General features: G+C 35.4%; 5 protein-coding genes and 1 long non-coding RNA gene across 9 annotated transcripts; 4 read left to right on the top strand and 2 right to left on the bottom strand.

Moving 5' to 3' along the window:
- The first annotated feature begins 1,548 nt into the window (after positions 1–1,548).
- On the top strand, positions 1,549–2,559 carry LOC103951864 (pathogen-associated molecular patterns-induced protein A70). Its single transcript, XM_009363332.3, is given in 3 exon segments — positions 1,549–1,864; positions 1,867–2,321; positions 2,323–2,559. Coding segments are annotated over 3 exon segments (921 nt in total). The 5' UTR covers positions 1,549–1,581; the 3' UTR covers positions 2,506–2,559.
- A 4,489-nt stretch (positions 2,560–7,048) lies between these two features.
- On the bottom strand, positions 7,049–11,024 carry LOC125473230. The gene is made up of 2 exons (XR_007255090.1): positions 10,756–11,024; positions 7,049–10,679 (listed from the first exon to the last, which is right to left on the bottom strand). It is a non-coding gene; the product is annotated as an uncharacterized LOC125473230 (long non-coding RNA).
- A 1,464-nt stretch (positions 11,025–12,488) lies between these two features.
- LOC103951866 (translation machinery-associated protein 22) lies at positions 12,489–14,983 on the top strand. Its single transcript, XM_009363333.3, is given in 8 exon segments — positions 12,489–12,680; positions 12,854–12,943; positions 13,291–13,340; positions 13,486–13,567; positions 13,665–13,714; positions 13,716–13,733; positions 13,810–13,893; positions 14,546–14,983. Coding segments are annotated over 8 exon segments (579 nt in total). The 5' UTR covers positions 12,489–12,532; the 3' UTR covers positions 14,603–14,983.
- Positions 14,984–18,051: 3,068 nt separating this feature from the next.
- LOC103951949 (cytokinin dehydrogenase 4-like) lies at positions 18,052–20,371 on the top strand. The gene is made up of 5 exons (XM_009363445.2): positions 18,052–18,652; positions 19,113–19,240; positions 19,356–19,604; positions 19,708–19,976; positions 20,077–20,371. Exons 1-5 carry the CDS (start codon positions 18,052–18,054, stop codon positions 20,369–20,371), a joined length of 1,542 nt encoding a protein of 513 aa, XP_009361720.1.
- A 1,236-nt stretch (positions 20,372–21,607) lies between these two features.
- On the top strand, positions 21,608–24,154 carry LOC103951867 (DNA-directed RNA polymerases II and IV subunit 5A). The gene is made up of 5 exons (XM_009363334.3): positions 21,608–21,804; positions 22,408–22,616; positions 22,698–22,877; positions 23,377–23,490; positions 23,835–24,154. The coding sequence occupies exons 2-5, from the start codon at positions 22,416–22,418 to the stop codon at positions 23,958–23,960; spliced, it is 621 nt and encodes a 206-aa protein (XP_009361609.2). The 5' UTR covers positions 21,608–21,804; positions 22,408–22,415; the 3' UTR covers positions 23,961–24,154.
- A 91-nt stretch (positions 24,155–24,245) lies between these two features.
- Positions 24,246–27,045, bottom strand: LOC103951873. Of its 4 annotated transcripts, XM_048575476.1 has the most exons (8): positions 26,458–27,045; positions 26,282–26,332; positions 26,088–26,206; positions 25,621–25,876; positions 25,285–25,406; positions 24,982–25,170; positions 24,717–24,810; positions 24,246–24,614 (listed from the first exon to the last, which is right to left on the bottom strand). In XM_048575476.1, exons 4-8 carry the CDS (start codon positions 25,689–25,691, stop codon positions 24,413–24,415), a joined length of 678 nt encoding a protein of 225 aa, XP_048431433.1. In that variant the 5' UTR covers positions 25,692–25,876; positions 26,088–26,206; positions 26,282–26,332; positions 26,458–27,045; the 3' UTR covers positions 24,246–24,412. The 4 variants fall into 4 exon arrangements, with proteins under 4 accessions (XP_048431433.1, XP_048431434.1, XP_048431432.1 ...); XM_048575477.1 differs by lacking the exon at positions 26,458–27,045 and having other exon boundaries at positions 25,621–25,703; positions 26,282–26,298; XM_048575475.1 differs by lacking the exons at positions 26,282–26,332; positions 26,458–27,045 and having other exon boundaries at positions 25,621–25,703; positions 26,088–26,275.
- Positions 27,046–27,166: the final 121 nt, after the last annotated feature.

Genomic DNA, 27,166 nt, shown 5'->3' with positions numbered 1-27,166 from the left:
ATATGTGATAGTTAGAACAAAAAAAATTATCAACAACTATTGTTCATGAGATTGAAATTCTTAATTTCGTAACAAATTTTGTCTCAAAATATGTACATGTGTGGAATTTCACCTTACGAAAGGCTTAGCAACTTTGTCAATTAAATTGTTTAAATAAGTGAACAGCAACAAAGCTTGTATAATATATTACATATTATACAAAAAATAAATGTTTTGTGTACTTATCAACTCTTATATACTTCATAAAAAAATAATAATAATAATAAAATAAAAAATAAAAAATCTTATATACATTAATCAAAGCTTCATCACATATCAAGTTTTTAAATATAAATAAAATGATCATGCTGACATGCTACAATGGAATCACCCCTTTTTCTTTCTTGAAGTATCACTTATGAATCATGATCCTCTCCAATAAAATGAAAACTCGATAACGCCAGACGATAATATGTAAATGTAAGTTTCTACTTAAAATTCATAATACAATACGTGAAAATTCACAATCAGAGTCGATCCAATTTTCTCATTTATTTTTTATATTTTTAAGTTTTCTAATTTCTTACATTTTTTATATTATTAATCAGTAAACATGTCGTAAATGGATATTTTGATTAAATCTCTCTTTCAAGATTATGTTAGATGATAGGTGGAGTTAACCTTAAGGGTAAGTAACCACAAAATTTATTGGGGGTGTACATCCACACACTTTCTTAATTTTTGGCAATCAGATCGAATGAATTGATAACGATTAAATTCCATAAATTAACAAGAAGTGTGAGAAGTAAATTGGGATGTGTGGATAGCACATCCCAATTCATTCCACTTAATAAGAGCTTATTTGGAAGTGATTTTAAAATTGCTGAAAATTCTTTTCGTGAAAATGTTTTAGAACAAATTCGTAGTAAAAATACAAATGAATTCTGAAAAAACATTTGAAGTACTTCATGAAAAAAGTACATAACTAGTGCTTCATGGTCCTGGGCTTCAAGTATTTTTGAAATTGAGAATCATTTCTCTAAAATTACTTTTAATTATTTTTAAAATACTTTTAAACGAATAGTAAAACTTAAGATTTTTATTTTTTATTAAATCATCCCCAGATTAGTTAGAAGTCGTGCATCCATCAAATCAACGGACGTCTGAAAGGACTTTGATTGTTTGCGCTCCCTATCTCATTCTCTTTTCATCATTTTTCTATTTATGTGATCACGGTTAAGCAACATTAACATTTTATATTGATTTAATGGGAATATAAAATGTTGAAGTGGTTTAACCGTGATCTTAGAAATAAAATGGGATGAGAAAAGTATAGGATGAGGAGGGCAGACAATTCAGGTCCCATCTGAAAACAATAATAAAAACTTGCAACGTGTTAAACCTCTGTCCTTTTTTATAACGTCATCTATCTCCTTTTTTATGACGTCATCTCTCACCATTTTATATATCCTTCTATGTCATCCTACTCACCAAAACCCTACGGTTCTCCACTTTCATATGCCATACAACAACAAAAACAACTTCTCTCTCTCTCTCTCTCTAGAAGCTCACAGGAGTGAGAAGCAGCTGAGAAACTGCAACATGGCGGACCCATCGTCGTCTTTGGCCATGTGGGCATGGATGCTCAGCTGGTTCACGCCCTCCTCGCTCTTCCTTCTCCTCAACCTCATGATCGGCATCATAGTCCTCAGCTCCCACTACGGGACCCACAAAAAACCTGAGCACCAACAACTGCAGCAGCAAGAAGAGCAACCCGGCCTGTTCAGCTCGCCTCGACTCGAACGAACCCCCTCACTCTTGGACCGGGTCCGTTCGATAAACTTATCCCACTACAAATTCGAGCAACCGAATCCGGAAACCCATTACACGCGCCACAGCATGCAGATTTAGATAATTCGACCGGATCAAACCGGACTCCCTCACCCCAACTCGAACGAACTCCCTCGCTATTGGACCGGTTTCGATCCATCAACTTTTCCCACTACAAATTTGAACAATCCACCAGCCCAGAAGTCCAATCCGGCGAATCAGCAGCACAACTTCCTGGTTCGAGTCAGACAGACAGCAATAGTCCGGTCGGGTTAGCTAGGACACCCTCGCTCTTGGAGCGGCTCAAGTCGATGGATTTCCCATTCTACCGGCCCGAACATGCCGACCCAGAGAATAAAATTCATGAACCGGAAGAGTCCGAACATGAGGCCCGCGATCCGAGTTTTAGTGAAGAAAACTTGGTTCATCGGAATAAGTCGAACTCGGGTAATGGGGCTCGGGTAAACCAGCGTGAGAAGATAAAAAAGTCGACCAGCGATAACTCGCTGCTTCCGAGGAGGGGTTGAAGGAAACAACAAAGAAACGGACATTAGGCCGGCGATGCCGAGGGTGAAGAAAACGAAATCGTTTGGAGGACACGAAGCGGTTGATGCGAAAGCTAACGATTTCATAAACAAGTTTAAGCAGCAGCTGAGACTGCAGAGGCTCGAATCAATTAAAAAAAGTAGCCAATAATAAGGTTATTGTGTTTTTCCTTTTTAAAAATAATAATAATAATTTATTGGTTTATTTTCTTGCCTGTGAGACTGAGTTTGAAAATGTAATGGTATTTATTCAGTTTATTTGGTCATGCAAATTAAGGATAATGCTTGTGACCCTTCGTTATTTGCGATTAATGAATTTTTATTGTTTAAACATTATAATTAGAACCGTTCATAATATTTATCATTATTTAAAGATTATATTTGTAAAAAATTATTCAATTTTGAGATCGTTTATTTTTTCATACGTATTAAACTAATTAACAGTTTGGTGACAAGTAGCATCATATGACGAACCGTCTATTTATTTTATGCATATGAATGACTAAATAATCTTTAAATTGAATAATTTTTTCGCAGATATAATCTTTAGATGATGATAAAGATAATGAACGGTTTCAATTATGATGTCTGGACGATAAGGATATTTTAATCATAAGTAGAGGGACAAATAATTTCCATATTAATTCTCCTTATATTAATTTTGATGATCTGTCAATGGCTTAAGTTGGTATGATGTGTTGAGAGTTGTCCCACATTGGTGAGGGACAAAGTTTGCTATGTACTTATATGGTCTTGGGCTACTCCCATATTGCCAATTGATTTTATGATGGAACCCCAATTTCATCATGGTATCAGAGCGGGTTGTTCTCGTGTGAAGCCAAACAGCCACACGCGATCCACGTCACCTGATTGTTGTCCACATGTAGGCTTGAAAATCCACCAACGTGCGTGGGCGTGTTGAGAGTTGTTCCACATTGGTGTGGAACCCCAATTTCATCATGATGACTATTAATTTTACGAATGTATACATATATATAACTGTACATGTATTTAAGTTGGTATACATTTGTTCTTCTGAATTATGATACAAGATAGCAATAAGGATGGGTTATGGATTATAATCGATGATGAAGGAATAATTTCCAAGAAAGAAGTCATCGCAAGAATCTCAGTAATCTGATATGCATGAACATATTTATTTGTTTGAAAAAAGAAAGATATATGTTGTTTAATATTTATATTTCTTCTTGAAAAAAAAAAAAAAAAAAAAGCTTTCCTTTTTCGGTGTTCAAAGTGCCACAAATTCGTCAACCAAATTAATTAATTATTAATTCAAGAATGAATAATTTATTAATTATTACTCTTTACTAAAATAAATTATCGTTTTAGGGAGGTTATTATTGTATCAATGAATGAATAATTTATTAATTTATTGTTAAATAAATATTATTACATTTAACAAGAAATTTTGTTTGTTCATTTATTACTGTTATTATTTTTTAGCAAAGATACATGTATCTTATAACGCAACAAGTATATGTATATGACTTCAAACTTCTAAGAACTAGAAGATCAAATATTTTCAAAACTTAATGCCCTTGAAGACAAATATACTTTAGAAGCATATTTTGAGAAATAGTTGAATTGAGAAAATAGAAGTTGTTTGAAAAAAGAAAAGAAAATAGAAGTTGTTAAAAAAAAATCTAAATATGTATTATGAATATTTATGTGTTAAGCTCTTTTATGTACTGTGAATATCTACGTGTTATTTCTTTTATGTATTCACCATTATGAATTTATATATTCCCTCGGTCTTAAAAGATTTTAAGAAAATTTAATATCTTATGCATTTAATTAGTGAGGTTATTGAGTACACTTGTCACATCCTGGTCGGGTCCTCACCACATTCTCGAACTCAACTCCACAGTAGTACGATATTGTCTGCTTTGGGTCTCGACCACACCCTCACGGTTTTGTTTTTGGAAACTCACGGGCAATTTCCCAGTGGGTCACCCATCATAGGATTGCCCTCACGGTTTTGTTTTTGGGAACTCACAAGCAACTTTACAAGTGGGTCACCCATCATGAGATTGCTCTCACGCGAACTCGCTTAACTTCAGAGTTCTAATGGAACCCAAAGCCAGTGAGCTCCCAAAAGACTTTATGTTATGTAGAGTGAGAATATACATATAACGCTTACATGATCCACTCCCCTGGGCTATCCGGGATATTACAATCCACCCCCCTTAGGGGCCCGACGTCCTCCACTCCCCTGGGCAATGCAAGATGTTACAATCCACCCCCCTTAAGGGCCCGACGTCCTCGTCGGCACATTTCTGGCCAGGGATTGGCTCTGATACCAAATTGTCACATCCCGGCACGGGCCCCACCACATCTCAGGCTCAACTCCACCGTAGCACGATATTTGTTCGCTTTGAGCCCCAACCACGCCCTCACGGTTTTGTTTATGGGAACTCATGAGCAACTTCCCAGTGGGTCACCCATCATGGGATTGCTCTCGCGCGAACTCGCTTAACTTCGGAGTTTTGATGGAACCCGAAGCCAGTGAGCTCCCAAAAAGCCTCGTGCTAGGTAGAGATGAGAATATACATATACGGTTTACCAGATCTACTCCCTTGGGCGATGTGAGATGTTGAGTTTGAACTAAAATATTTATTATTTTTTCAAGATTATCAATTGGGTTTTTATTGCAAATGGTCTTTGAAATTGAGCCACTCCATCAAGATAATCTTTAAAATTGAAAATCCATCAATGTAGTCATTGAAATTGGGTGTTGCCAATTAATGTGGTTTTTCTATCATGAATTTGTAAAAAATTTTGTTATGTGCGATTGTGGCACATATATGGATCCCACGAATTTAATTAAATATTATTTTTGAATTAAAAATATTTACATAATAATAAAAAAAATTATTTAAATTAATTAAATATTATTATGTGAATTAAAAATATTTTAATAATAAAAAACAATTTTTATTTTTTATAATAAAAAAAAGGAAGAATCACCACCCAATCAATAAGAAAATGGAGAGCTTCAAAGCAGCTTCAACAAACCCAGTCGTCCTATTTCAGGTCTCTCTCTCTTTCTCTCCTCTGCTTACTGTTTATGCTTTTTCTTCTTCTGGGTTTTTGGTTTGATGGCGTAAGAGAAATAGGTTGTGGAGAAAAAAACATAAAGTCTTGAAATTTACGGAAGTGTACAGATTTTCAGCAGTAAAAAATAACCCAGTTGCTCTGTTTTTTAATGCGGTATGAAAAGCCAGGGGAGACGACAGTGACCGGAACCAAACACGTTTTGCAGATCTTGGAGAGCTTGAACAGTCTGCTACTACCTTCCCTCACGACAGCCGCAAGTTCGACGGTGGCACTCTAAAGATACCCAGAACTTCGTGGGGAGTGGGAGGGGGCGGGGTGGGGGTTGTAGTGGGAGGGTGGGGAGGCAAGAAGATGATGAACAATGTTCAATCATCTTCATCTTCATTTTATTTTTTTATTTTTTTAGTTTTTAATTATAAAAAATAAAATTTGTTTTTTATTATTTAAATATTTTTATTCACAAAATAATATTTAATTAAATTGGTGAAAACCATTTATGTGTCACATCTATACTTAACAGAATTTTTAACGGAATTGTAACAAAATGATCATATTAATTTGCAACAGCCATTTTCAAGAACTATATTAATTGATTTTTAATTTTATAGATTATTTTGATTGAGTGGGTCAATTTCATGGACCATTTGTGATAAAAAAAAACCTTATTAATTTATCAAACATTCATCTGTTGAATTTTGCTGTAGATTTTGATTGGTTGGACGTCCTTGATTTGAAACACTATTTTTCTTTTCGCTCCCTTTGATTGCTCTTCATTTTTAATTTCTTAGAAGGTTATTCAGATCTTCATACTTGATATATTAACGATTGTTTATCTCTATTAAACTATACTCTCGGATTTAGAGTTTTGGATAATTTTGATGCGGGACACTCTTTTCTTTTGTCTTGATTAAAATCCTCACAAGGTTTTATCGAAGCTTGAATAAAGCACCCTATTACAATACTCAGAGGTCTCGTTTGTTTGACCTCCTTAGCTAGGACTGAACTAGTTAGAACTAATAACCAATGTTTGGTATAGCAAGGGACTAAGTTAAATGGGATTAGCCCAAACTCGTGTGGACTTTGGACCTCGCTATGTCGCCTAAATTAGTCCTCCGCAAAAGCAAGGTATTGCTAAGAACCTCACTACGCTGCCTTCTCTCACTACGATGCGTCCTTCGCGTGAACTGGTGAGAGCCAGGTATTGTTCTTCATCAAAGCCACCGATCATTGAGTGAGCTTCATCCAGAACAAGTATCCCCTCTCCCTCTATCGAACTTAATTACTATTTTTTGTTGTTGTTTTATATTAGAATTACCATGATTATCTTGAAGTTCATCAATTTAAAAAGTAAAAGAAAAAAGAATTTGGAGTAGATCTAAATTTAATTATTTAGATCAGAATGTGAAATTTAGTTTTATAATTAAATTTAAAAAATGAAATTTTAGTTCTAATCCGACACTGCAATGCTTCACAATTTTAGTACTGGTTAGTCCAAGCTAAGCCAGTCTAGTTTAGTCCATGAAGTTAGTCCAATCTGAACTAGTCTGGTACAACAAACGCACTCAAAGTGAATAATAAGAGAAGAGACAAACAAAATTATACACTCCATAAAGCAATTCAAACAATTGGGTAAAACTTATTATTGCTTTAAATTGAAATTTGTTCATGCAAGACATAGTTTGTCATTTATTTTTTGCGTGCAGCAAGGCATCAATACACAATGGCACAATGCCTAAATTGATTCGGTTATTTTTGGAGCAGCTCTCATAACATGAATCCACGAAGCCTTCCACATAGCGCGTATCTACAATTTCAAGCAATAAAATTTGCAAACAACTGCAAATAAAACTAACCAAAATACAAGAATTTAATGAGCTCGTTTAAAGTTAGTTGTGCTATTCCCCATATAGTTAATTGGTAACTTCTTCAATCCGTACACTCACTTCCTCAACAAAGAACTCATGGCAAATTTTAAATTAGCTGGTGCTGCCTGCAAATACCAAAGGAGAAAATGTAGAATTTGTAAATGCGCAGCATATGTTCGGCATTAGAAACATTTATAAGATTCTGGCTACAGTCGAGCCAGATCAAAGACAAGCATCAACTGAGACTAATACTCTTCAAGGGAATACATGGAGGGATAATCGTTTGGTTGGTTGCCTTGGTGTTACCGGATTATTCCTCCGAGAACAAATAGATTTCTATGAGAAAGAACTTGAGATTACAAATTGATATCTAGCAATTTACAGGGAATTAAAACAGATGCTCGATTCGCAGAAAATACAACCAACACAAGCAGCACCGGTCGTCCCTAATCAAGTAAGTCAGATATTAATTTTTAATGATTCAGTCTCCTTATTTTTTTTTTTACTGAATTATTGTTAATTGATCTATATTTTTGGAACCAACAACATATATATATATATATATATGTATGTATGTATGTAGACTAAAATAATTGATTTATTATTACTTATACTGTGAATTTAGTTCCCTCAGATCACGGTGTAGTAGACATCAAAATTTCAAAAGTTCGTCTTCCACGTGGCTGAGATGAAAAAGTATGAAGAAGGGTACACTGAAACTTGCATGGGTGCATGAGGCAGAAGTCGAAGGCGTGTCTTCCAAACTCAACGTGCAGATGTACCCTTCTTCATACTTTTTTCACCTCAGTCATGTGTAAACACGAAACTTCCGAAATTTCGATGTCTACACCATGACCCGAAGACCTAAATTTCACATCAATTATTTTAGTCTATATATATATATATATGTTGTTGGTCAGAAAAATATAGATCAACTAACAATAATTCAATAAAAAAAAAACAAGAAGACTGAATTAATAAAAATTAAAATCATATGCCCTACTTGATCAGGGACGACCGCTGCTCCTTGTGTTGGTTGTATATTCTACGAATCAAGCTTCTGTTTTAATTCCCTGTAAATTGCTAGATATCAATTTGTAATCTCAAGTTCTTTCTCATAGAAATATATTTGTTCGAGGAGGAACAATTTGTAACACCAAGGCAACCAACCGAAGGATCATTCCTCCATGTATTCCCTTGAAAGAGTATAGTCTCAGCTGTCTTTAATCCGGCTCGACAGTAGCCAAAATCTTATAAATGTTGCTGATACCTAACATATGTGGGGTACGTGGACAACACAATTTTTTGCTTTGGTATTTGCAACAGCACCAGCTTTAAAATTTGCCATTAGTTCTTTGCTGAGGAAGATGACGGTAGGGAGTGAAGAAGTTGAAGTTCCATCATAAACTCAATTGGTAATATGAGGAATAATCCAATTATTCTGAGCACATGCAAAGTTTCTTTTCATCAATGTGAGATTTATTCTCAACAAGCTCCTTCACGTGTTATGTGTGACGAATTTCAAGTCTAACACGTGGACAACACAACTCAAGTTATGTGGGGCACGTGTGGGGCCGTTGAGTTTCGCACATGGGACAATTTGCTCTGATACTATGAAGAAATTGGGGTTCTACCATAAAATCAATTGGCAATATGAGGAATAGCTCAACTACTTATAAGCACATGCAAGGTGAGAGTTGATGATAGACACATATGTATGTATATATGTATAGATAATACTAGGAAGACCTAAATTTGCAAATCACAAGATGTGTCACTAATAGAAAATAAGCACAATACTCAAAATTTAAGTGACAATTCAACCATCAACAACAACATTATTTGATTTACCTAATTTAGTTCCCTTAAAAATTTGATGTCTCTAGCATTACTCATGGATATAAGGTGTTTATCGATAATATGGTTAAGGGTTTTAAAGCCAATTGTCATTTGGAAATGTGCCTTGTCTGTAAATGCATCCAAGGTTGTGTTGGAATTTGAAAATGTTTGGTGATTAGATATGACAACTCAAATCCTAGTGGATTAATTATGTCTCTCTTGGATTTCCCTTTGTTACAAAGCAATATATGTTTTTATTGCTTAACAGGAAAGCGGGATTTGAATTATGTCTCGTTTTCAATTTTGAATAAAAAATATTAAATCAAAAGTTAGTTTGTAACGAACAATTCACTTTAGTTGACAAAAACGAAACATAATTTGAATCCCACTATCCCGTTAATCAATAAAACGTATATTGCTTAGTAACTGAGGTAAAATCCAAAAGAGACATTATTAATCCATTTGGCTTTGAGATGTTAGAACTAGTACTCAAACATTTTTAAATTCCAACACAACCGTTACATGTATTTACAGACAAGTCACATTTCCTAATTAACGACAATTGGCTTTGAAACCCTTATAAATTATATTATCCAGCCTATTTACATATATACAAACATACATACATACCCATCTTCAACTCTCTAATTAACCCTAATTGCATTTGTTTTCCTAATACACAGCTAAACTTGGCATAAAAAACTGAAAAGAAACTTGTAATTTGAAATACACAGCTATATGGTATATAATTTGTCACTCCAAACAGTTAAATATGCTACTAAAATTGTTCTTTATATTATTCATTGAAAATTATAGCACTATTAAGTTCTGATTTGGTTATGCTGTGATTTAAAAAAAAAAAAACAAGTATATATAAAAAAAAACATGACCTTTTCAGTGTTTGGTAATCCTCCTAGAATCACCTTTTTCACAATCTGGGTGGAAAAAGCAAAATTAGCAAATGCAAACTTTGTAAAACGGGGTCTTTTGCTGTGTTTGCGCTTCTGCGCAAACCTATTTTTCCAGGCACAAAGACTTCGCTGTTAAAATTTCAACGGGACGTCCTGCTTACATTTAATTTCGGGTGGACACTTGTTCATCCGGTATTGAGTGTAAGCAGGAATTCCTGCTGAAATGTTCAGCAGCGAAGTTAATTCCTTTTTCCAGAGACACGAGGTCTTGTGTATTCTTTCCGAATCCTTTTAGTAAGGATCTTAGAGATTTGTAAATCGTGTCTATTCATCGTATATCATGTGGTTAATTTTTATCAGGTACTGTTTGTATTTAATTTTAAATAAAAATATTTAAAATAATTTCTGATCGCAATGTACGAAAAAAACTAATATGACTCACGGATTCCCAGAATCCTCACAAAGAGGATCCAGATTCCTTTAGTGTAACTTTCAAATAACAAAAAACAACCTTAAGCAATTTAATAATTTACATGTCATACCAGGATGGTTTTATCATCTTCCATCACCTCTCTGTTCACAGTGCCGCCGACTGATCAAACTCGAAATTCCTCTTCCGTTAATTCACCAATCTGACCAAACTCGAATAAGTAATTTCTTTTCCATTATAATTGTGGTCAGAAACTACAAATTAGCAGGAAAACTTACCACACAAATACTGAGCCAAAATTGATCATATTCACCTTCCCCCCTTGCCAGTTGTGAAATTGGTCAGTCCTAGGTGATATCGAAGTTCATCTTCAAGCAGCATAAGGGGTGTCGATCTTGTTGCCCAGCACAAGAAATGGAACAATTGCAGACGCCTTGCCTTTCTGTCCACACTGTCTGCCCGATCCGACGACCTCAATCTCATCAAGAAATCTTATCAACAACTTACCGACCTCTATTCGGGGAACTTTTTCAGAGAGTTTGAAGAACAGCCCACAAGGTGGTGATGAGAATGAGAGGGCTGCAACAGTTTATATAAAAGTTTACAAAACATGTTTACACTATATTTTTTTAATTATTAAAAACACTTTTATAAAATAAAAAAAATTATCAATCACATAACTTTATTTTACAATTGTTTATTCTTGCAATACATTATAAGTAATATTTTTTAAAACGCACAACGATACCATACTAGCCCTAAGTATGGTTGGTACTAGGAATCTGTTATGATTCTGCCAATCAATGATAATGCAATTGTTCATACGGATTAAATTCGATGTTATCTTATTTGGCATGCACTTTCTCTAAATGTCTGGTTGTACTAATCTTCCTAAAACTAAGATCATATCCAACCTTTGGGTTAAAACTTAAAATTTGTAACCTTGAAATTTAGGTTTTAACCGAGAAACAGTTTTTCCGTTCCAACTCCTTTTGGGTTAAAACTTAAATATTTAGTTCCAAATTATTAAAGAATGAATTTAGACTATTTTTTTAAAGTAACTTAAAAAAAAATACGTAGATTATCATAATTTAATTTTATGAACATTTTAACTCAAAAATATTTAGACTCTGATAAATATTGAAAAATTACTAAACTGATATCCATGAAACTCAATAAAACATTATGAAAGAATATAAAACATATGATAGAGATGTATAAATAATTTTTTATTATTATTTTAGTTGTTAGATTTAAATTTGGACCGTTAGATCTTTTTTTTATTATTGAATTTGATCATATTAGATTTCAGCTGTGAATTCAATAAATATATAAATTTAAAAAAAAAAAAAGTTTGAATGGGGGACCATTGGATCAACCAACGGTCGATTTAATCTAGGGCGTACATGACCGTAAGAGCCATTTGGCTCAGCATCAAGGCCGACAAGCACCCAGGTGTCTAGGACCCTGCCTCTTTAATGCCGCCACATCTTGAGGCGTGAGGCTCTTCTGGCGCTCCGTGCTGGACAAAAATTAGGCACGTCCACGTACATTTGGGGGACTCTCCACTAACTCGGCCCACTTTTTTGGCCGATATTCGACCCAATTTTAGCTTCTTACCCATAACCCTAAATTATGTTCTCATCTGAATACACCCCCCTAAAACTTATTTCAAGGATTAGAGTTGGTCTAAAAGATGTGTCTAAGTTCAAATCCTGTTCTTGTTGCTAGAAAGAATAAAACCTCCAATATTCAAGTATTTGGGCCTTTCCGGCCCAAGAAATTTAGAACGCACATAACAGTATGTACCCCAAGCAACGATACGCACTGCAATTGGCCCAGCAGCGTCCGACACACGTAATCCAACAAAGCCATCCCTATAATCTCACCGTCATCGAGCAGCTGCAAAAAACCGTCTTCAATTCACCGATTTGCGTCACCTAAACGCAGCGTTTTGACTTTCCCCAATTTCAGAGCGAGGGTTAGAGAGAGAGAGAGAGAGAGAGAGAGAAAGAGTGGGGAGGTACAGAGAGAGGAGCTTGAGGCTGAGCTCTGATGGCGGGGAAGCCCCAGCCGGTTCGCGTGCTGTACTGTGCGGTGTGCAGTTTGCCTGCTGAGTATTGTGAATTCGGACCCGATTTCGAGAAATGCAAGCCATGGTTGATCCAAAACGCCCCGGACCTTTACCCGGATCTCGTTAAAGGTTCTATCTTTGCTCGAACCCTAATTTCTTTTTATTCAATTCGAATTAAAGTTTAGTTTATTTATTTATTTATTTATTTTTATGATTACTCTGTTCTGTTTTATTTATTTGTTATTTTCAATGATTTTTTAATTTATTTTATTTTTTGTATTAATATTTTTTTTTTTGTGCAGAGGCTAATGCTAAGGAAACTGATAAAGTAGCCAACCAGTTGCAGTCCACTGGTATTTCTTCTGGAGGTGGTGATGGAGCTGCTTCTTCAGGTATTGCTGTAAATATGTATATGTGCGTATATGTGTGTGTGTATATATATGTATATCATGTATGCGTGAGCATGTGTTTATGTTGGTATGTGTTACCATTTCTGGTCTGGTTTGGATGAGTTATGAGTGCTGGTACAGTATATATGTGAATGAGTGTGTGGAGATATGGAGTGCCTAAACATGTTTATGTTATTGTGTTTGTGCTGCTATGAGATGAATTGGGATGTTTTGTTTTATTCTTTTCGGCTTTAATTTTAGTTTGGAAAGCTTGTTTTCTGCTTTGCGAATCCAAATTATAACGATTTTTGTTTTTTTTTTCGGCCTTAATTTGGTGGGTGCCATTTCAGCACCTAAAGAAGAAGTCAAGCGTCTCCCAGGTGGGAAGATTAAGAAAAAGGTGATAATTCGGAAATTGTTTTCTTCTATTAAATAGGTGTAACCCTTTGTGAACAAGCTGTCTGGGTTGATGGTTGCAAAACAATATTTCTTTTGAAACCCTTTAAATTATAATGACTAAACTTGGTATGGGTTTTTTTCCGTAGGAGAAGCAAGAAGTTACAATTGAAAAAGTCACGCGTAATAAGCGAAAATCTATCACCACTGTGAAAGGGCTGGAGCTTTTTGGTGAGCAATCTACTACTTTGCATCCTTTGTCTTTCTATTTGGAGATTCTTATTTTGTTCCTACCATAATTAACGTGGTTTCTTTCATTACAATTCAGGTGTCAAACTTAGTGATGCTTCAAAGAAATTGGGGAAAAAGTTTGCTACCTGGAGCCTCTGTTGTTAAGGTATGATGGATAGTATATTGTTTTGTCTGTATGCGATGATGGTTTGTTATAATTAATTTGGAATGATTGGTTTCAGGGGCCAACTGAGAAGGACCAAATTGATGTTCAAGGAGATATCGCTTATGACATTGTGGAGTTCATTACAGATACTTGGCCTGACGTAAGCTACTCTGCTCACTGTTTCTCTTTCTTCCACATGATGTGTTGTTTTCAACTTTTTTTCAAAATGGGAGTTCTTATTTCCAATAAAAAGATTAACCTCTTTAACGCTATGTATATGAATGAATTAGGCTAAAGTAGAGTTACTATATTGTATGAATTAGATCGCTATGTATGGTATAAATTTTGAAATGTGGTGAAAAAGTTGTTAAATTAAAAACTAAACACTGGTAAATGTAAACAGTTAGCCAAAATATGGCTTTGGGACATTTGTACCACGTAGTGTTAAATTTTTATTTCGTCATTTGTATTTTACTACTTCATATCCATGGATAATTGCATGGGGTAGCACCATAGGAATTATTTTTAATGAATTCTTTATAAAAGTCAGGGCATCAAGGATTATCCTTTTATGCCTTTCTTTTTATTCTTTCTATTGTTGTACTTAGGGAGGTGTTGATTGGATTGTGACCTTGGCTGTAAGAACGTATTCTTAATTTGAGTGGCATAAATTGTCCCTCGGTCACCCCTTTTTAGTCATGTTTTTGTAATCTCGTGTTTTCGATGATAAGATCACTTATACTGTCCAAGTTAAAATTGGAATACACGCTTAGCTTAAAGTACCTAAAACTTTTCTTTGCCTCCCTTCTCAGGTCCCAGAAGCTGCAATTTTCTTTATTGAAGATGGCAGAAAGGTCCCAGCTGCTTAAACAGTATCCTTGGCACACAAATAAGATGGAGCATTGTACTGTTCTCCTGTAGGTGCGAGCTTTAACTCGATTCAGTGTGCTATCAAATTAAAGGAACAGCGATCATACTCCTTAAAGTTCCAAGAGTACGACGGCCTATGAGACGTTTGGCCTTCCCTAGAGTCTCTTGTTCTCTTGGTTGCAAGAATGGTACACATTTTGCAGTTAAATTGTATTTCAAGGTCTATGTTTTGCTCGGTTCTTGTGTGTTACATATTACCTATAGTTAAATCCTCATGTTGCAGACCTAGCTGCTGCATCCTGTATTCTTTTACTTCCGTGAGTTAACAATTCAGAAACATCTTCAAATTTTACCAAATGAATTATATCTTTTACATTTCATCTTCTAGCTGTGAGTTCGAGATTTTTCTTCAATGCTATGTAGCACTTAGTGAAATAGAAAATGAATGGATGAAGTTAAAAATAGAATATATAACAAGTGCGGAAAAGAAATTTAATGGCTAAAATACTTGTGCAACATAACATTTGAAGCTACAGCCCTTGAATTTTCCAATACCTATGGGCCTTTCAATTCATCCTATTTCATCATATTTGTGATGTGATATGGTTCCAAAGTATGATTTGGATAAGGACAATTCCAATAAGATTTCATTCTTGAATCAAATTCTATTTTTGATTTATTGCATCTATTTCATGACCGGAACAAGGGAGAATGCACGTTACACCATAATTTTAAATAAGAAAATAGATTTTAAATGATAGCAGATCAATCTAATTGAGTCGAATCTGGTGTATCATAAGGGGTTTACCTTTTCTACTGGATTGAATAAAAAACAATTCTTGAATGAAGTATTCAACTCCAGGAACGAACGATATTGACAAAAAGAAAATTAACAAGAACCTAAGTGTAAATGACCTTAACCACCTGAGTTATAATTCCCTGCCATCTTTTTCAGCCTATAAAAAGACGGTAAAATAGCTGCGGATGGTATATTAGTGCGCTAGTAAGTTTGAAATTTTTTAGATTGACAACCTTGATGGAGCAGCGAACTATGTCTTTGCGCTTCCCAAGCAGGAAATCCCTGTCTTTGCCAGCCTAAGTCTGGATGTCAGTCCATATTTTACTCCATGTTTTTTAGGGTAAAAAATGTTTCGTCAAACAATATTATAAACTTGTCAAACAATAGTTGTCACCGGCCAAAAAGAGGCGTATCTAAAACTGGATTGTTGGCGGTACACGCACAGTGAAGAAGGATTCAAAGGAGTAACATTTTTCCATGTCCCAAAGTCGAATTATATAATATAAATTAAACTCACTAGCTTCTTTAATCCAAAAAAATAAAAAAGGTTGAAGTGCATATAACCATTTCATCTATAGTTCTTCATCTTCAGTTTTCGTCTTGGAGATTGAGGAAAAGTATACGGGATAAGGAAAGAAGAAGGGTCGAGAGTTAAAATTACGAAAAAAGTACAAAACAAAAACATGAGTATAAAAATAACTTAAGGCATGTATAACCATTTCAGTTTTTTTTGTTTTTTTTTTGCTTTTAATTTTCATACTGAAAGTCTTGTTTGGTAACACGTGAAAATAAAAATGATACCTCAAAACAAAATGATTATCAAACGGCCCCTTAATATCTCATTTCTCATGTGTAACATTTCATATACATTTCTTTTAAGGATGGTGCTATCCATACATCTTTTTTACTTCCCACACACTCCATGTTAATTTCTGTTATTTGATCATTTTCGATTCATTTGATCTGATAGCTAAAAATTGAGGTGCGTGTAGGGGCGGATTTACTAAGGGACCAGGGTGGTCTCGGATCACTCAGAAGCTCAAATAAATGGCTGTGAGAACCTCTTAGGACCACCCAAGTTCGGGCAGTGGTAGAGAAGAGCAGTAGCCATGGCTGCTGTGCTATGCAAAATTGAAGGTGGAAGAAGAAAGGTTTTTTTTTTTTTCAAACGACTTTGCCAAAACAACGTTGTATTAAGCTAAGTCATTAAAAAAAAATTTAAAACCCCCATGATAGCACACACCGTCTTTTATTAAAAAGTCAAACAATTTGAAATTTAATAAAAGCCCATGACTTTTCATTAGTCTGTTTTCAATCAAATTCAACTTTATCAAATATAATATACCTAATTGCCTGCCTATTCCTCACACCACCCAAGCTAGTGAAGGCCATCAACAACAATTTTAGAATATCGGTAAGTTTCCTAGTTTAATGTTAGTTCATACTTATTTTTAGTGTTAGTTCATACATATTTATTGTTAATTTGTTAGGATTTTTAGTTTTAGTTTTTTATTTTACTTTTTAAGAACACTAATTAAAACAAAAGGTTGAACAGTGAATACATATATGTAAGGGTCTTGATAATGGTTTTTGATAAGGATTTTTGATAAAAAGTCAAACAGTCACACACTAACAGGTTTTAAACTAAATTCAGCCTTATTCATTGTTAATTTCTTAGGATTTTTGCATATCTATTTTAGTGTGAGTTCATATATATTTATTGTTCATTCGTTAGGATTTTCTGATATTACTTGAATTGTGTTACAGTGTATTTTTTTTTTTGTCGAAGATTGTGTTACAGTGTTAGTTCATACATATTTTTTGTCGAAGTTGTAGTTTGCCATTTATTTTTCAATGTTATTTTCGTTTTTTTTTTTTGGAGCTTTTATATTAGGACCACCCTATGTTAAAATCCTGGATCCGCCACTGGGTGCGTGTGAAAGGTAAAAAAGGATGTGAGGATAGCACCACTCTTCTTTTAAATCCCTCTTACCATCTTTTTTCCACCTCTTCTTCATATCTCACTTCTCTAATGTATTTTTGCCTCTACCTTTCACAAAAAAATAAAAAGAAAAACTAAAAACGAAATGATTATCAAATGAGTCAAAAGTTGATTAAAAAAAAACTGAAATTCCAAATAAGAATTAAATAAAAATAAACACCTCCCAGATTAAAAAAAAAAAATGGGAAAATTACACCCGGAGGAAATAAAATATTGCAACTACGTATATAATCCGTTGATGTATCAGCATACTTGTAAAAGAATGTATGTACAGAATTGCAGACCATGCTTAAGAATTTGAACATTAATCTAACACAAGTAATTAACTCATTTTTCTTACATATCCAACCGACAGTTTGAAGGGAAAAAAATAGTTAATGCTCAATGTTTTATATTGCGTAAATTTGCAAAAGATGCAAGTGTACTGATTTGATTAAGTCTTCTTCTTCTTGCGTACATTTGGAAAAGCCTGTACAACTTGGCCGGCCACGGCCACTAAGCGACGTTTATTAACGCCAGTCCATGCTCTCTACTATCCCACACTAATTAAATTTGTTTAAGTAATTTCTCTTCTATATATAATGCAACTTAATTTCCCTGTACATATCAACACACTTCTCTTTCCCTCTCCTTTCACCACCAAAAAAATGGCTGAGAATTTTGCAGTTCCAAAATACTGGACTACTCTGAGTTTAATCCTAGGGTTTATGATGTTATCCGCAACCGGGGCAAGTCTACTCCTATCCTCACTCGGGGATGTGGACAGCTTGCTACTAAACGATACTGGGTCCATCAATTCAACCTCTACTGATTATGGCCATATAGTTTATGAATTCCCAGCTGCAGTTCTTAATCCGACGTCGCCAAATGACATCGCAAGTCTAATCCTATCCTCAAACAACAATTCTGCGCCTTTTAGCGTAGCTGCTAGAGGCCAGGGTCATTCTGTTCGCGGACAGGCCCTGACCTCTGGTGGCGTTGTCATAAACATGACAGCTTTGATCCGTAATGGTTCTAGAATTGTGGTCTCAGAGAGCCCCTCTTTGGGTTCTTATGCTGATGTTGGAGGTGAGCAACGTTGGATCGATGTGTTGCGTGCTACACTGGAGCGTGGTCTTACACCGGTTTCGTGGACCGACTACCTTTACCTGAGCGTTGGTGGCACGCTCAGTAACGCTGGAATAAGTGGGCAAACGTTTCTATATGGTCCCCAAATCAACAATGTATATGAACTCGATGTTGTAACTGGTATGAGGACTTCTCTGACAACTCAGTACTACTCTATCTGGCTCTTTCACTTAAAAGTCCTAAAAACTATGTTTGCCTTGTGTTGCATGCATATTCACTGGAAATGAATGCATCTCAGCAAGCGTTATCAATATATTCACCACTCATTAACTTCCAAATTTTCTCATATTAATTTCTTATTTTTTATTAGGTTCCACTCCAAAAATATCATCCCGCATTTTTTTCTTATAATTTTTTTTATATATTTTCATAAATTTGGAGTGTATAATAATAATTTTTGAATTGCAAATGCCAACAACACCTCCCTTATTATATTACCAAAATTTCTCAAATCAAGCTCATGGTCTGTTAATGAAGTGAGAACTTAGAAATTTTTTTCTTGATTATTTTGATTGACCTTAAAGTATATGGATTTTATAAAAAAAAAAGACTTTAAATTTTTAATTTTTTTTTAATTCAGGGAAGGGCGAATTAGTTACTTGCTCCTCAAAAAAGGTGCCAGAGCTATTTTATGCTGTTCTCGGAGGCTTGGGCCAATTTGGTGTAATAACCAGAGCAAGGATTCCCCTCGCGCCAGCTCCGAAAAGGGTATGAACTAATTTCTATTTCTTCTCCTCAGAGTAGAATATCGTTGTAACAAAATATTTTTTTTCTTCTTGAAATATGATTTGAATTTATTAAGTTCTGCACTAATTCTCTGCAGGCTAAATGGGTTCGAATGATGTACAGTAACTTCTCTGCATTTTCAAGAGATCAAGAACACTTAATGGCACCCAATGGATTCGATTATTTAGAAGGTTTCCTTCTAATGAAGCAAGGTCCTGTAGATCTTTCCTTTTACCCATTACTCGATCAACCAAGAATAGCAGCTTTAATAAATCAATACGGCATCATCTACTACATAGAAGCAGCCAAATATTACGATGATAGCACTCGAAAAACCGTGGACAAGGTACACCATTTTTTTTTACTACAGATTTTCTGTTAAATCACTAATATTGAAGGTAAATTAAAAGAGTTAGTACCATTTAAATAACTTTTTCTTGTTTATATAGGTAGTTGATAAAACGATCAAAGGGTTAAGCTTTGTCCCGGAATTTTTATTCGAGCAAGATGTATCGTACATAGATTTTCTGGATAGAGTGCACACGGAAGAGGAAAATCTTCGATCACTTGGACTATGGGAAATTGCTCATCCGTGGCTGAATATCTTTGTACCAAAATCACGAATTTCGGACATTGATTCGGGTGTTTTCAGGAACATTCTTCTCAAACAAAATGTTCCTACGGCGGTGAGCCTTATTTACCCCGTGAACCGAAAAAAGTGAGTTTCTGTGAACAAAAATAATTAGGGTTTCTGTTTATTTATTTATTTGTTTTATTTTTGGTAAATCTAATGTACTTTGTATTAAATAATGTTTCAGGTGGGATGGTAGGATGTCTGCAGTTATTCCAGATGAAGATGTTTTCTATGTTGTAGGGCTCTTGCATGCAAGCGGATTCAACGACTGGCAGGCATTTGATGAAGTAAACAGACAACTATTGCAATTTTGTAAGGATGCTGACATTAGGGTTAAGCAGTACCTTCCCCACTACGAAACACGGGAGGATTGGAAAAACCATTTCGGAAGAAAATGGCAAAGTTTCCAAGACATGAAAGTTAGGTTTGATCCAAACAAGATATTAGCACCAGGACAAAGGATTTTCAGTATTTTGTAATTAATAAAAATATGCAATTTTTGGTGATTTTTTCCATTTCATAAATTGTCCCCAAAAGTTTGAAACCTATGAATGTGAAATCCGTATTATCCTATTCAGAAATGTGAAATCTAAATGTTAAACCCATTCATTCAAAACTTTCATTAATATAGCAATTTAATTGAAATTAACTAGTTATAAACATAATTAAGTCAGTTTAAGTCACAATAAACAAGATCCAATATGCACTAAGCAAGCTTTTCCCCACAATTCAATATTGAGAAATGGATAATGCTAGTAATTTTTAAATCAAATTTGCAAATCAAATAATATGTTACCAATAGGAAATAAATACATTAATTAAAACTTGAGTAATAACCTAATCATCAATAACCACAGTATTTGTTTTACAAAATTTGATTTAAAAATTTGGTCTCCTTAGAATTACTCTTGAGAAATGTTAAGGAGACTCTCAAAAGTGGGACTCTCCAATCTCCATGGACTCTTCGTTACCTCATATTTTTGACATAATATTTTATAATGTTAGCACAAAAATTAACGATAAACTATGAGATGATAGATCAGAGAATCCATGAAAAGTTCTACGTTAAAAGAGTTCCCTTAACATTTCTCTTCCATATTTGCACCCCCACAATGGGGTAACATAAATGTATTGAGGCAGCTAGCGAGGGAACCTTACCTTTACATATGTGCTAGTTATCTCAACACTAGTTAGTTCAGTTCAAGCCCAAAATAATTCAGGAATAATTCAGTTTGGACTAGGAGAATATGGGGATCAACTCAGAATTTCGAAAACGAACAAAAATAGTAGAGTCCAGAATTAATAAAATAAAATAAAAAGTAAAGTTTGGATGTGAATCAATTTGAAGATATTGAAGGAGTGATCACTTTCCATGATTTTGTCAATAATACAATGAGAGGGAGACTAGTTTGGATTTTGTCGGAGATTGCATTTATCATGTGAAATATGTGGACAAAACTAGTGTATATTGCTTGCTAATTCGGCTAATCATTATTTAACATTTGCTTGTTTTCTTATTGAGAAATTTTTATGTATATCGGGAGTATTTATTATAATATGAGTGAATGACAAAATTGATATATGTTGTGATTTTTGGCTTCTTAACAGAGTTTTTTTTTTTTTTTTCCTCAAGAAAAAGAAAAGAAAATAGAAAGGTAGAGAAACCTAAACGACGTCGTGGCGGTATAAAGCTTCGGTTGAAAACCCTTTGCCTTTCTCCCGTAACGCGATCCTTGGCACGACACAGAGGCAGCAGCTCTCGTTCTCGCGCCATTTTTCTGTCCAAATCGAAAACCCTAGAATCACATCACTAACAATCTTCAAAGATCCCGTCAATTCAGCTGGGGTGGTATCCTGTACAAGCATCCTCTTCAACTTCCGAAAAGAAAGGCTAATTTTTTCTGCCGAACAGGTTAGAATCGTTAGATACTGTCACCAAAGGTTTCATCTTTTTCGATTTCGTCTGCTATTTCTCCTTTTTTTTTTTCCTTCAGAGATTGTGTTTTTGCTGTGTTGTTAGGATTTAGGATTGGATATGGTGTTTTTGCAGCTGTGAAAGGTTTCGATTTTAATTTTTATTTTTTGTTTGCAATTTTGCTTTTTCTGTTTTGGTGTTCAGTGCAGTGATTAAGCTGGGATAAACAAGTTTTTACTGTTGGAATTTGGGTGTTTATGTTGGATTTGGATTTCTTATTAAGTTGTTACGGTGTTGTTAAGCATATATTATAAGTCTTTTTCTTGATTATTGAGGATGAATGATGAAGCTGTTGTTTAATATATATGTTTGGATTTCTCATGCCTCACAAAGCAGCGTTTGAAACGCCTTAGAGGTTTCTAACTTTTGGAAAAACGGAAATAGGTAGTGGAACTGTTAAAATTTTGTTTAAGATTGATCTCTTGTTGCTTGATTGTGATTCAATTTGGTTGGCCAATTTCTAATTTAATTGTTTGGGAAATCAAATTTTCGTAATTCTGGAGGAACATAGCTGACAAGCTGTGTTTTGTAACATATCAGAGGCGAAGATGGTTTTAACAGAAGAAGAAGTCACAAGGCTTTACAGAGTTCGAAAGACTGTGATGCAAATGCTGAAAGATCGGAATTACTTGGTTGGAGATTTTGAGATCAACATGTCAAAAGAACAGTTCAAGGACAAATACGGAGAGAACATGAAAAGGGAAGATCTTATCATCAATAAAACTAAGCGAAGTGACAGCAACGATCAGGTGTTTCCCCGCTGCTTTTATTGCGGTGGATGTAGTACTTTAGCTGTTGACGGTGTCTGATTGTTGGTTTATGTGTTTCAGATTTATGTCTTCTTTCCTGACGAACCAAAGGTTGGGGTCAAGACAATGAAGACTTATACCAACCGCATGAAATCAGAGAATGTGTTCAGAGCAATCTTGGTTACTCAACAAAGTCTGACGCCCTTTGCAAAGACCTGTATCAGTGAGATATCGGGAAAGTTCCACTTGGAGGTTTTTCTGGTGAGGTTCATAGCTTAATCTGTTGTTAGTACGAAGTTGTGTTCTTGAAACCTCACGAATATCACGTTAATCAATTAAACCAGAAATATCAGAGTTCATAGTATCAGAAATTTGAAGGCTATACACATTCAAATCGCCGTTGCAATTACCTGATTAGTTTGTTTATATTCTAACTTCTAATGGCCTTTCTCTGATCAAATGCTCGTAAAAGTATTGTTAATCTGATGAGTAGGTATGGCCCTACCTTTTAGAGGGACAGGTTGGATGCATAGGGTCATCTTAATAATGTCCATTAACCAAGAGGCCTAACTAGGGTCATCTCGAATAATTACTTTGCATTGTTTGATTTACTTTTTCTGGGTATGCAGCTTTAACTTCAGCTTGCAAGAGAATTATTTTTACTCCACTTACAAAAAATTGGCTCCACCTATAATTTTATCAGCTGCTTTCAATACGAACTTAGAGGATATTAACGTTTGCTCTGTCTCTATTGATTCAGGAGGCAGAATTGTTGGTGAATATTAAAGAACACGTTCTAGTTCCTGAGCATCGGGTGCTTACAAATGAGGAAAAGAAGACTTTGCTGGAGAGGTACACTGTGAAAGAAACACAGGTCAGTGCTGCACATTGTTGTTAATCTTGCATTTACGAAATTCCGATGCTACATAAGGCGTGCCATGACTTTAAATCTTGATTTATAACACTAAAAAGTGTTACAAGTCTACCACCTCATTTATTCAACTGTTTGTGTTGGAATATTAACTCAAGTACAGAGTCATGCTTAATGCGTCTTAATACCATCTAAACTATTACGACAAAGTGACAAAGCTTTCTCTCTCCTCCTAATGGCTATTTTACGTTTGTTTTCCAAACACATCTTAGCCTGCATATCTGTGGCAAACTAGGGGAATTTGCATACTGACTGTTTCTCTTGTATTTGTGTTGTTTATTGTCCAGCTCCCTCGGATTCAGGTGACTGATCCAATTGCGAAATACTACGGGCTTAAGCGTGCACAAGTTGTGAAGATAATTCGACCAAGTGAGACTGCAGGGCGATATGTCACCTACCGTTACGTTATATAATTACTCTTATGTCAGCTCGACTTGATAATCTTTCATTCATAGTTATGTCGGAATTGGAGCTCTAAAGCGAGCAGTTGCTGCAATCCGGATTTTATGGAACTGAGATGATGTTTTGAACTCATTTTGTGGATTCCTCAGTGGTGTATGGACCTGAATTCAGTGTTTATATGATTATGCATTACGACTTGCTAGTATTGTTCATTGTGTTATTTTATTGATCTTTGAGGTAAAGACTCGATTTGTGATGCAATGGCTTGCATCATGTAGCGAAAACAATCCGTTGAATTCGCGCACAATTGACCATCGACAAGATGAGATTTCGATTAGTAAGCACAAACTTGTGGCAAAGCATGTATGTACCAAGCTACATCAAAATTCAAGATAAGGACTCCACCCGGCTGAGTCGTCAACGGGTGCAACACGAGAGAAATTTATATGCTGATTGGCAGTGTCTAGTTTGAAGTAGCCTTGTCCTGCTGCAGAGCTGCCTTGATGAAGTCCACGACGAGCGATGCTAACTCGGCTTGATGCGAGGTGTACGAATGATTAGCGCCTTCTATAAGATGTAATTTGTGGTTAGGTATTATCTTGGCAAACTCTAATGCATCTTCAACAGGGATGACCTCGTTGGCAGTTCCATGGATTGTCACCACCCTGTATGTAGAGAATCGCCGATAAACTTGGTCATGCGGGAAATGCAACAAAAAGAAAGGAAACATGAAACCATGAGAACAGAGTTAACTAAAGTTTGCTTACCGGCATTCTTTGTCAATCTGAAGGCATGATTCATGCATATCAGTACTTAGGCGATCCATCATACTCTCCTCGGTCACACGATAATTACCATCTCCTACAAGCATGGCATCCATTAACCTTGTTAAACGCCAGCATACGCGTTGCTCGTTTTTGTGTGTTTTTAAGTGTGTGCATGTGTTACTGAAAATTACGCAATTCATCTGCGTACATCTGCCCTCATAAACGAATTTTGCAATTCACCACACGATAGGAATTAGAAAATTACCTGACTTATTCTTAACATCAATGAACCCTTCCTTCTTGATTACTTCCATAAAGTCTTTCCCCAAGCATTCTTCGATGCCCTTCTTCAGATCATAACGTCCACAAACATTGACAACCGTACGAATGTCATGATACGTAGAAGCATACAGGAGCACAGCATCGCCTCCTGTAGTAACAATTTTCAGCAATACTGTTGGTACACGATAGGAAATTACTCATTCGAAACCTTCATCAACAGCATTTTGTCCTCTATTTGATCCGAATAAAATCTTACATAACGATCGTGCAAAACAATCCAACGTACCTTCACTGTGTCCAACAATTGCACTGGGTGCACGTTTTGCCCCAGAGAAGTACTCGACCACAGAGTGCAAGTCATCCGCCTCTCTCCGATAGTTACCAAACTGAAAGGTGCCTTCACTTTCCCTGACAACCAAAAACTGACAACTAATGAGCATCAATGTAATCGATAGATCTCAAACTGACAACAATGCAAACTTTGCAAGTGGGAACAATATGGCGAAGACAGAGCCATGCTTACAGGCTTACAGCTATGAAACAAACGAGGTGCACACAACGAAAATCTACTCAAAACCTGTTATATTCAAGAATTTCAAACCCTGTAATTCGACAGCCTTACCCATTTCCGGCAAAGTCAAAACGGAAGGAACTGATCCCTTCATTTTCCAGTGCAACAGCAAGGTTCACCATAATATAGTTTTCCTGGAAATCAAGAGACACATGCTGTGAACTTTGCCCACAACGATTCCAAGATGCCAACCAAGCATTACAATTTTCCACGAACGATGTACTATTCCTTTTCTTTCAGTAGAGCGATAGCATTAGTGGGTTAGATAGTTAGTTGTTAGGGGGTAGGGAATCAGTGAGGAGCGAACCTGCACCAGAGTGCATTATTCTTTATTCATCAATTCTTAAACATTGTCGTCTTCAAATTACAAACTGAATCATCTAACAATCAAAGTTCGACGATAGATTGTGAATGAAATATTAGAAAAATAACTTAAATTAAGAACATACTAATCAAGCTGGAACCGAATCCAACAACAACAACAATAATAACAACACTTGATGTATCAAAAATTCAACCTTGGTGTCTCGGAATCCATGACATAAGATTACGAGGTCCGCGGAACCGGTTTCGTGTAACAATCCCACAAGCTTTTCACCGTGTTTGTTGGGTACGATGATTTTCTGTTGCTGACCCACTGAAACAAGATGGCAATAAGAACATGAAAATTCACAAACAAACATATACAACGTGAGACGATGAAATTTCTGACCTGGGTTTTTTTGCAGCTTCTGCCATTTTCAAGATTCGTTTTGGGCTGCGACTGCGGGAAAGATAAAATTTTGGTGAAGGGAAGCTTATGGAAGTGAAAGAACTTGAGAGCAGCATATTAATTGAGATTATAAGCTAATTAACGATTAATTAATCCTCAAGGCAGTGGAAGTTTACCTAGAAACTTTTGCTTGCTGCTCTTGTTGCTCTGAATTGCAATCCACACGGCTCCAGTGAGTTTGGAACTGGGGGAGTATTTACGTTTTGGGTTTTCAGGTTTTGGTCCACAACAGTCTCTTTTTCACCTGTTGGACCCTGATTATTTATGGGATTCTCGAAACTGCCATTGATTCTATCTTTTCTTTCAGAAAATGATAAACATATATATATGGTTATTCAAGCAATATATACACCAGTTTAGATTCTTACACGATCGTGTTTGATCATGTCTGTTATTTTCTAACTTACTATTTTCAATGATTCAAACAAAATAATTATATAATAGACTTTGGCAATGACATAGCAAGTTAGCAATACTAGCACCAATCAAGAATTTCATGCGAGTGCACTCAACCATTAGGTTGAGAATAGGATCAGTAACATTCGTATTTATTCGTAATTGGGAGATCTCATACTATCAGCTCACGTGGATAATGAGTAAAATACCCTTTTGCAATTTAGCCAAAAACCCCTCGTTAAAGTATAAATAAAAAGCATGTACTAAAGAGACGGGATTAGAACCTGAGTACAGAAAGGAAGAGACATCACACATAGTTGGCTAGGTTCATATCAACCTTGGCTTAATTATTGTTATGCGACAATGAGTCATTGTGCCCCTAATGTCTCACTTAACACCTCGTAATTTTCCTCCATGTCTCACATTATC

The sequence above is a fragment of a genome, unplaced genomic scaffold, assembly GCF_019419815.1.
Source record: "Pyrus x bretschneideri cultivar Hongxiangsu unplaced genomic scaffold, Pyrus_bretschneideri_v1 Contig8, whole genome shotgun sequence".
In the NCBI taxonomy this organism is placed as follows: domain Eukaryota; kingdom Viridiplantae; phylum Streptophyta; class Magnoliopsida; order Rosales; family Rosaceae; genus Pyrus; species Pyrus x bretschneideri.
Note: the sequence above shows the minus strand (reverse complement) of the source record. Positions and strands in the feature narration are given on the sequence as shown.

Coding starts and splice junctions, on each gene's coding strand:
- LOC103951949 (XM_009363445.2), top strand. CDS start 18,052: ATGGCTGAGAATTTTGCAGTTCCAAAATACTGGACTACTCTGAGTTTA. Junction 19,241..19,355: donor TCGCGCCAGCTCCGAAAAGG/GTATGAACTAAT, acceptor AATTCTCTGCAG/GCTAAATGGGTTCGAATGAT. Junction 19,977..20,076: donor TACCCCGTGAACCGAAAAAA/GTGAGTTTCTGT, acceptor ATAATGTTTCAG/GTGGGATGGTAGGATGTCTG.
- LOC103951867 (XM_009363334.3), top strand. CDS start 22,416: ATGGTTTTAACAGAAGAAGAAGTCACAAGGCTTTACAGAGTTCGAAAG. Junction 22,878..23,376: donor TCCACTTGGAGGTTTTTCTG/GTGAGGTTCATA, acceptor CTATTGATTCAG/GAGGCAGAATTGTTGGTGAA. Junction 23,491..23,834: donor ACACTGTGAAAGAAACACAG/GTCAGTGCTGCA, acceptor TTTATTGTCCAG/CTCCCTCGGATTCAGGTGAC.
- LOC103951873 (XM_048575475.1), bottom strand. CDS start 26,252: ATGTTTGTTTGTGAATTTTCATGTTCTTATTGCCATCTTGTTTCAGTG. Junction 25,407..25,620: donor TTTGACTTTGCCGGAAATGG/GTAAGGCTGTCG, acceptor TTTGGTTGTCAG/GGAAAGTGAAGGCACCTTTC. Junction 24,615..24,716: donor CAGATTGACAAAGAATGCCG/GTAAGCAAACTT, acceptor CTCTACATACAG/GGTGGTGACAATCCATGGAA.